The sequence below is a fragment of the Danio aesculapii genome, chromosome 3 (assembly GCF_903798145.1).
Source record: "Danio aesculapii chromosome 3, fDanAes4.1, whole genome shotgun sequence".
Lineage (NCBI taxonomy): Eukaryota > Metazoa > Chordata > Actinopteri > Cypriniformes > Danionidae > Danio > Danio aesculapii.
The window spans coordinates 10,190,987-10,200,513 of record NC_079437.1 but is presented as its reverse complement, the minus strand read 5'-3'; the positions used below and the strand labels follow the sequence as shown (position 1 = coordinate 10,200,513).

The 9,527-nt window shown below is 40.6% G+C and overlaps 1 protein-coding gene across 1 annotated transcript in view; it reads right to left on the bottom strand.

Annotated features, from left to right (window-relative positions):
* Positions 1–422: 422 nt before the first annotated feature.
* vasnb (vasorin b) overlaps positions 423–9,527 on the bottom strand; it is a 50,300-nt gene continuing 41,195 nt past the window's right edge. Inside the window, exon 3 of the mRNA XM_056453113.1 lies at positions 423–3,691. Within this exon, the coding sequence (XP_056309088.1) occupies positions 1,657–3,663 (2,007 nt within the window). The 5' untranslated portion in view covers positions 3,664–3,691 and the 3' untranslated portion in view covers positions 423–1,656. The remainder of the gene's footprint in view (positions 3,692–9,527) is intronic.

The window sequence follows — 9,527 nt, the reverse complement described above, 5'->3', positions numbered from 1 at the left end:
CTGTGCTGTTTATCTGATGCAGCCACATTCTGGAGAAACAATAGATTTATTCTAAATCTTGAAAAAGGGGTAAAATAGGTGCCCTTAAAAAAAAAAGACGAGTAGTTTATTTATTTATTTTATTTCATATTTTCGAAAGTCATACATCATACATATACACACATTTCCATATAGACAAAAGTAACGCATATAAAAAAAGCTTCCCAAATTAAAACAGGGAAAATCAGAGGCAGATCTTATCAAAAATATCCACAAATATTTTCAATACTTCATACTGCTTTTGAGATTTCGATTTGTTTTTTCCAGTTTGGATATTCCAACATTGACAACAACAAAGTTTTTTTTGTTTTAATAAAAAAAGCAAGCTTGTTTTAAGAAGGTTGCAGATACTTTTTTTACACTGTTATTTTTTCATTTTTGGGGGGAAACATCATTTGACAGATTGTAGAACAAGTGCTAAAATAGTAACACGTTTCCTCACAGAGGTGAATCAGCACAGCTCCCCACTGTCTCCGTTTGGCAATTTGCAATAAACTTTCTTGAGTCTACAGATTAAATACGTTTCACAGACATCAGTTGCTCTTTCATTTTATCACTATACTAATGAGAAGCTTTTGGTCAGAGTTGGAGTGTGTGCCTTTTTACTTCTTTTTTTTGGTGTGTTTCATGCTTTAAGCTATCCAAACATATGCTTTTAGTGTTTTTGTACATATAGACTTGTCTTAAGGCAAATGGGTGTTGACTGCAGATGAAAACTGAGTAATGTAAATAGTGCAAAGACTAATTGTGCGGATTGACACACAAGTCTTGAACTGTGATCTATGACAGCCCTTTTTTAGTATGTAAATAAATGAGATCCCATCAATTTGTAGTTCCCAAATATATCATTCAAGTCTAATGTGTGTTTAAAACTGAACACAATGTGTAGTAATCTACCTTTCAATCATTTAGCTTGCATTTTGTCTCGTTTTCTGGGGGTTATAGGGGCTAAAACATAGAGGGGGGATTTGGTTTCAAGTCTGGATACGGACTTTCAACTGCTTAGACTGTCTGACATTTCTAAACTAAAGCCTTTGATTCACTTAGTGGCACAAGTACATTTTAATCTTCAAAGTTTTTAATCTGGTGTTTTGTCTGCTTTTGTTAAGTCACGAGATATGGAGGAAGAGCAGCCGCCTTGGTAACAGTCGCATATTTGTATAAAAAGCATTTACCAAAAAATGTTACAGATAAAAAAATGACAAAGAAACGACACAAATCAGTTACACACAGCATCACGGTTACTGAGAAAGTTCATATTTTCAATATCTTCAATTGCCCACTCACATCTAGGGCTTTCGGTTCACAGTTAGTGGAGCTCCTTAGAGCTGCACACAGGTGCTACACTTGACGATTTCACCCACATTTTTTTCAGTCAGCCATAAGTCCTTTTTTATAAATGGCAGCCATTTAAAGATCTTTGGTTGAAAGTATGGGATGTGGAGTCTTTCAGATTTTAAAAGGCACTTAGGAAGATGTCATTTTGACAGAAATGCCCTTACAGCACCAGGAATCACCTAAAGGCAGCTGTTGCTGGTGGCTGTCCTTTGTGGTACCCTGTAAGGCAGTATTATCCATGCTTTAGCATGCAAGTAAGTCACAAACCTTTTGCAATCATCAGAAATACGAGGGTTTCAAACTGTTCATGTTGTTGTTAGCAGTACAATGCTCCTCCATGAGAGGCACCCTGTAGTCCAAGCCACCATTTTGCACTGTTGATGGACAGGTGATAATCTCTTGCTTTTTGGGTAGGGCCCCATTGTCCAGACCCTCCAGCTCCAGCTGTGATGGATCACATTCTAAGTCCAGGTGTCCCTTTGATTTCTTTTTATGCATGTAGCATGCTACGCCAACAGCAACAGCCACTAGGACTAGCAGAAGAAGGATGGCGAGTGCAGGGATGAGCATCGTAGTGAGCTTTGGGTCCTCTAGTCGAGCTCCAGGTGGAGCGAGTTGCAGACTGACTGTCTGGGCCTCTGTGCACACTCTGTTCATATCCCCAGCTTCACCCAGTGGACTGGCACATACAGAATACGTTGAGTTTGGCTGAAGTCCACGCAGAGTGTAGTCCATGTAATAGCGCGGAACATTCAGTTGCTTCGGACGTTTATCTTGTCCAGAAAGGTTTCTGTAAGTTAACTTAACTCCCCGGATGTTGGGGTGCATATCAATGTACCGATGAAGGTCTAGGTGTATTGAGGAGCTAGTTACCTTCTTTGCGATTATTTCAGGTTCTGAAGGGATTTCTGTAGGGAATAGTAGTGGATCTTCCTCCTTTTCACAATATGTACCTGATGTTCCAGGTACGCAAATGCATTCCACGTGTCCTTCATTGTCCAGCCAACATGTTCCTCCGTTTAGACAGATCTTGGATGGGCAGAAAGTTGATCTCATCTCTGGGTCAATACTTGTGCTGGGGGTGGGAGGTGCAGGGTCATTGTCAGATTCAGTAGAGGGGTTATCGCTAGGTTTAGGAGGGAGAATTGCATGAGTTGTACTTGGTACACTGGTCAATGGAGCTGGTGGTACGGCAGTGGTTTTTACCGTCCGAGTTGTAATGGTTGTGGTAATCGGACATCCAAATTCTCTGTGCCCCAGTCTTTCCAACACCTTCCCAGAATTTAGAGGAGGAAAGTGGCAGCGTGTCTCTTCTGTCCTGCCCAACTGAATTTGCTTAGTTCGCAGCCAACTAGGAAACCAAGCCAGATTACAGAGACAGTTGAAAGGGTTTTCTGCAACAGTCAGTCTTTTTAGGTGAGGTAAGAGCTGGGCTAAAGTCTCCGGCAAGCCTTGCAAGCTTAGATTGCTGATATCCAGCTCATGAAGCTCTGTGAGTTTCTCAAAGTCTTCCCAATTTAGAGGTCCCATTGGATTCCCAGCCAAAATGAGAGATACCAAGCCCTTTGCTTCCCGCAGTACCACTGGAAAGGCAGTTAACTGATTGTTGGAGATGTCAAGCTCATGGAGGTTCTTAAAGCTTCCCAAGAGCTCCTCGTTCAGGGTGCTAAGCCCCAATCCTCCCAGTTTCAGTGATTCCAACTTGGGTGTCTGCAGGTCGTTTGGACCTGGTGAGGGGATACTGTTGAACCGTAAGTCTAGCAGAAGCAGATGGGGCATTTCCAGAACAGGCAATATTTTCAGTTTGTTTCCTTGCAGCTTGAGCTCCAGCAACTCATGTAGTCCATCAAAAGCTGCAGGATGGATGCTCTCTATGAGGTTGCTGTAGAGATATAATCGTTCCAGAAGTTCCAGTCCCGCAAAGCTGTCCTTGGAAATGTGGACGATCTGGTTAGCTGAAAGATCCAGGTTGTTGAGAGAAGACAGAGGTTCAAACACATGATCTGGGAGTTCTGTCAACTTATTCTGACTTAGATCCAGCATCTCCAAGCTGCCCAAATTAACAAAATCATCTTGAGAAAGTGACTCAATGCCATTCTTGAACACATATAGATTCTTAGCTGTTGTGGGTACTTCGCTGGGCATTTTTGTGTCTTTGCGGTTAAAGCAGAATATGGAGTCTTGAACTTGGCAGGTACAGTTGTCTGGACAGGTGTCAGCCAATACTGGATATGATAAGAGTTGGTAGAAGAGGAGGGACAGCAGTAGAGGAAGGAAGCGCTTCATGGTGCTGCATATATTCACCCCTTCAGGCCTGTAATGAAACAAGAAAAACAAGTAAACATATGCACAATGTATCTTTAGATTTATTATAACATAAATCTGTCTAGACACAAGTTTAGGAATGACATGAATCATTGACTTAAGTTCAGTTCATTTGCACAGTTGATTGACTGAAAGTTCTTTTCTTGTTTCTCATTACTACTTAGCAAATTCAAGGCACACAGGAATACATGCCATGGTTTTTGTTTCACTGCTTTCCAAAGTCTGAGGTCAGTCTTTTTATGTGGGTTGCTTTAAACAAAGTGCTTTCAACGAATGATCAAAGGCAAGGTCTTTTGACGCTGTTGTACTCAGACAATAGGTTGTAGCAGTGACATACAGGCCTGCTGAAACCTTACACTGTGTGATGTTGACCTTCTTATTCTTAACAAAACATTTTAAATTCCAAATTGCTGGCAACAGGCATCATTTCTCGGGCGTCCTACTCTTTCAGCAATGATTGGATGTTATATAAGTGCAATAGTTGACATTGCCCTCCCTTTGCTTTGTGGGCCATTCCACTGACAAATAATCTTGGATAGAGATGCAGAGTATGGTTGTTATTGTTTGCTATGTTAGTCTATATCAAATTTTGACAAAAATTTGACCTTGAACACCAGACACAGAGCTCATAGGATGAGCTCAGACACCTTTAGGGAGGAACGTGAGAGTCCGGGAGGAAAGCAAGAACAAGAAAGATGAAGGGATATGAAGCTGAGAGACTGAAGTGAGCAGGGGAAACAGTTTATCATTTGCTGTGAGATCAGTCGCTGTAGTATCTGGCCTTGAAAGGAGGGGTGGAGACATTTCGTTCTCCCTTACGATTTTCCTCCTTCTGTTTCTCTTTGGGACAGTGTGGGGGGGGGGTTCTTGACAGAGGTTCACGCTGAGGTGAAATTCTCTCACTCAGTTTTATTGGACAGTTTAGAGAGATAGAGGAATTATTATGTTCCCTCCTGCTGCATTATTGAAGCATCACTCTTGGTGCCCTACTAGTGATCCCGGTATTTAGAAAGCATCTTGAAATCAAGTCTATTTTGTCCTGTGTTGGCTGACAAAGTTCAATGTAACTTTGTAAAGACCTTTTATTGCAAGGTGCATTCTTGCTGACAGCAAATGGAACTCAATCAATGTTGGCTCTTTGAGGTGACAAAGTGTACAAAAGTGTACATATGTACAAAATCGCATACACTACTGTACAAGATCGCAGTCACTACTGGACAAGATCGCAGTCACTACTGTACAAGATCGCAGTCACTACTGGACAAGATCGCAGTCACTACTGGACAAGATCGCAGTCACTACTGGACAAGATCGCAGTCACGACTGGACAAGATCGCAGTCACTACTGGACAAGATCCCAGTCACTACTGGACAAGATCCCAGTCACTACTGGACAAGATCACAGTGACTACTGGACAAGATCGCAGTCACTACTGGACAAGATCCCAGTCACTACTGGACAAGATCCCAGTCACTACTGGACAAGATCACAGTGACTACTGGACAAGATCGCAGTCACTACTGGACAAGATCGCAGTCACTACTGGACAAGATCGCAGTGACTACTGGACAAGATCGCAGTCACTACTGGACAAGATCGCAGTCACTACTGGACAAGATCGCAGTCACTATTGGACAAGACCGCAGTCACTACTGGATAAGATCGCAGTCAATACTGGACAAGATCGCAGTCACTACTGGACAAGATCGCAGTCACTACTGGACAAGATCGCAGTCAATACTGGACAAGATCGCAGTCACTACTGGACAAGATCGCAGTCACTACTGGACAAGATCGCAGTCACTACTGGACAAGATCGCAGTCACTATTGGACAAGACCGCAGTCACTACTGGATAAGATCGCAGTCAATACTGGACAAGATCGCAGTCACTACTGGACAAGATCGCAGTCACTACTGGACAAGATCGCAGTCAATACTGGACAAGATCGCAGTCACTACTGGACAAGATCGCAGTCACTACTGGACAAGATCACAGTCACTACTGGACAAGATCACCCTCACTACTGATGTTCCACAGGGTTTAATGCTGGGCCCACTCCTATTAATAACTAATCTACTACCTCTTGTCCATATTTTCAGGAAATTTGGCATCCAAGTGCTATGCTGATGGCACAGAGCTCTTTTTAAAAACTGGGTCTCATCCCATTTTTTAAAAACTAAATAGTGACAAACCTTAAAAAGTCCTGCTTGTGGACACTAAATCTATTCTGGCTAAAACAGATTGTCTCGCTGTAGATATTGATGATAATGCAATGTGTCCTACTCAGAAGGTCAGGAGTTTGGGTGTTATTATAGATAGCAACCTTTCTTTTTGAAGGACATATCAATAATATTATGTGTGCTGCATTTCCCATATGTGTACTATTAGTCGTCTTCATTCTTTTCTCATAACTAAATATACTGCAAGACTAATTCATGCACTGGTCACCTCAAGCATTGACTACTGTAACAGTGTTCTCACTGGGCTTCCCTCTAATCCTCTCCATAAACTCCAACTGGCTAAGAACTCAGCATCTCCAATTTTGAAAGGAATTATTGCTTTATAGTCTATGCGACAGTCCCAAACCAGATTGTATGTGGTACAAAAACTGTACACTTTGTCACCACCATCAGCAACACATTTGATTTTTTAAGTTCATTCAAGGACAGCCATCTTAAGAGAGAGAGAGCAAGAGATATATGATTTGCCTGTCCTTTGTAATTTTTTCCCCTCTATGTCTAAAAAGCAGTAGAGCAGGTTTAGACATTCCTTTTGCTCCGTCCCATCGACTTGCTGGCTGTGATGCAAGTGTCTGTCTTTTGACAGTGGCTTTAGTTGCACTGTGCAAATAAAGTGGAAAAAATGGCTGGCCTGCTGCCAAGCACACACATAGTTGTCTGAAACTAATCTTCTGCTTATTACATGTGTGCTGTTTGGTCTGCCTGTGTTTTTTCTTATTTAATGAAACTTTTGCTCAGCACAAAAGTGGAAAAATGTGTTTGAAATGCCGGCACTTGGAAAGAAGATTACTTACTGTTCAAAAGGCCAGTGTTTTGTTATGTTTGGGCTCTAATATTGATTCTCTTGTGTTGGCTTTAGTCTCTCTGACATGTTTTGACACCATATACCTGTTGTTCTAGTACTGAGTATTATGATCCATGCTCTTGGAATCAACAAGGTTGAATGACAAAGTAATGCATGCACCATTCAGCGATGCGTGACGCTTTACAGTCCCTGAGAACTGATTAGTTGTTTCACTAGAGGCGGTGATGGAAAAAAAAGATGTAAACCTTCCAGATAACCCGATAACAGGTGGAGCACAGTGGTTTATGGGCAGTTAATCATGAGGGGGTCATGGGTCATTGCTGTCCCATGGTGTTTGGCTCCCAGTGTACCGTGGGAATGTCCTCAATTGAATTCGTCTGATATCAGAGGTGAGCCAGCTAAATGCAGAGTGTTTAGCCAAATGCAGAATGAAATCAAAATGTACTCTTGTTATTAGTGCTTGTTAAAAACGATGTGCTTGTGCACTTATTTGCCCTCAGAATCTTTAATCAAATATATCCTTCCCTCGCCTCCGAAATTACTTTTCTTAACTTCTGGTAACATGGAATTATGATAATAATAATTGCAATGTGCAGCCATCTTGCACCAAACCGCACACCACACACTAGCTGATTGGTGGAGACGGATGATGAACAAATTTGGTCAGGATACCAGGATTAAACCCCTACTCTTTTTCAAAGTACATCCTGAGATTTTTAACAACCACAGAGAGTCAATACTTCGGATTAATATCTCATCGAAAGACGACGCTCAATGAGCAGTATTGAATCCCCTTCACTATACTGGGGCGTTAGGACTCACACAGACCGCAGGTTGATTGCCCCCTGCTGGTCTCACTAACCACTTCCGGCAGCAACCTAGCTTAATGTATGTCACTATAGAGGGAAAAGAGACAATATTTTCTATATACTTCCCAATACTTCCGTTTCATGCTGACTTTCAGAGGGTATAATTTTGAGTTATGGAGTACAGTTAGACTTTTTAGCTATCCTGCATTGTTGATGAACAATCATCACAATGGGATCCTGCAAAGTCTCTGTGCTGGAGAAGATGACTAATACACTACAAAGAGAGAGAGAGAGAGAGGTTAAAAGATGAAAATAAGGCGTAAACCATGCAGGGAAAGACTGAAAGATAAGCCAGCCGAGCATTAGGGTGGTGTTTTTAGACTTGAAGGGAAAGTGGATAAAGGAAACAAGAAAGAAAAACAGGGGCTAAGGGAAGAAAGAGTCTTTCTGTGGCAGATCTGTAGTCTAAGGGCAAAGTCCACTTCCCTCCCTCCTGGGTCTGGACAAAGCCCTCAAAATGCGGCTTCACATGTCAACACACCTGCCGGACCCCAGAAAGGTGAACGGGGATCATGTAAAACCTCTGTCCAGCCTTCCTGAATTTTAGAGAAGCCCTGCTTGATAAGATCAGAGGATACCATTTGTAGGGCACAAGGATTAGTGCACACTAGGACTGAGTGGAAAAGTAGGTTATCGCTGTTGTGTAATGTACACTGTTAGATGTTCCTGCAAGTTTAAAGTTATTTACTTCTAAAACATATAGTAAAATACCACATATATTCTTATAATATGGGTTGGCATGTGGGTCATTTTAAAACTTTTACAATAACTAAGACTAAAATGAGATGGTTATTGAACAAATTAGTCACTTGTTTTGAAGGTGTTAAAATCAATAGTAAATGCTTAAAATAAGGGTTTTGCATGGCCAGTGTAAAATGTAAATAAATGACAGTAAAAGTACTGTAAAAATGGTCATTATGTAAAATTATTATGTTGTAGACCATTTTACCGTAAAATGAAGTTGCAGTGAGCTTATTTTACTGTAAAATTAAAATAAGGGAGGGCCCTGCTACTGTAAAACACATCCACGGGTAAGTTACTATAAATGGGCAGTTGTGGTAAATTGCTGTAAAAATGGTCATACTGTAAATTTAATGCTTTTTAAAAAGCATTTTGCCATAAAAAGTTGTAGTAAGTCTATTTTACTGTAAAATGATAATGTGGTCGGGCCCTGCTACTGTTAAACACATTTACAGGAAAGTTACTGTAAAGGGGCATTTACGGTAAATTGCTGTAAAATTTGTCATACTGTAAAATTAATATGTTGTACAGGGCATTTTACCATTAAATGAAGTTGCAGTGAGCTTATTTTACTGTAAAATTAAAATAAGGGAGGGCCCTGCTACTGTAAACCACATTTACGGATAAGTTACTATATATGGGCAGTTGTGGTAAATTGCTGTAAAAATGGTCATACTGTAAAATTACTACATTGTAAAGGGCATGTTATCATAAAAAGAAGTTTCGACAAGGCTATTTTACTGTAAAATAAAAAAAATGCGGTAGGACCCTGCTACTGTAAGACAAATTACTGTAAAGTTGACTGAAAATTACTGCAGTTGTGGTAAATTGCTATAAAAATTGTCAAACTGTAAAACTTATGTTGTAAAGGGCATTTCACCATAAAAAGAAATTGCGGTAAGGCTATTTTATTTTAAAATAAATATGCGGTAGGTCTCTGCTACTGTTAAACACATTAACAGGAAAGTTACTGTAAATAGGCAATTGTGGTAAATTGCTGTAAAAATTGTCATACTGTAAAATTTATATGTTGTAAAGGGCATTTTACCATAAAAGAAGTTGCACTAAGGTTATTTTACTGTAATATGGGAAGAAAAAAAAAAGTTGGGCCCTGCTACTGTAAAACACATTTACAGGAAAGTTACTGTAAATGGACAGTTGTGGTA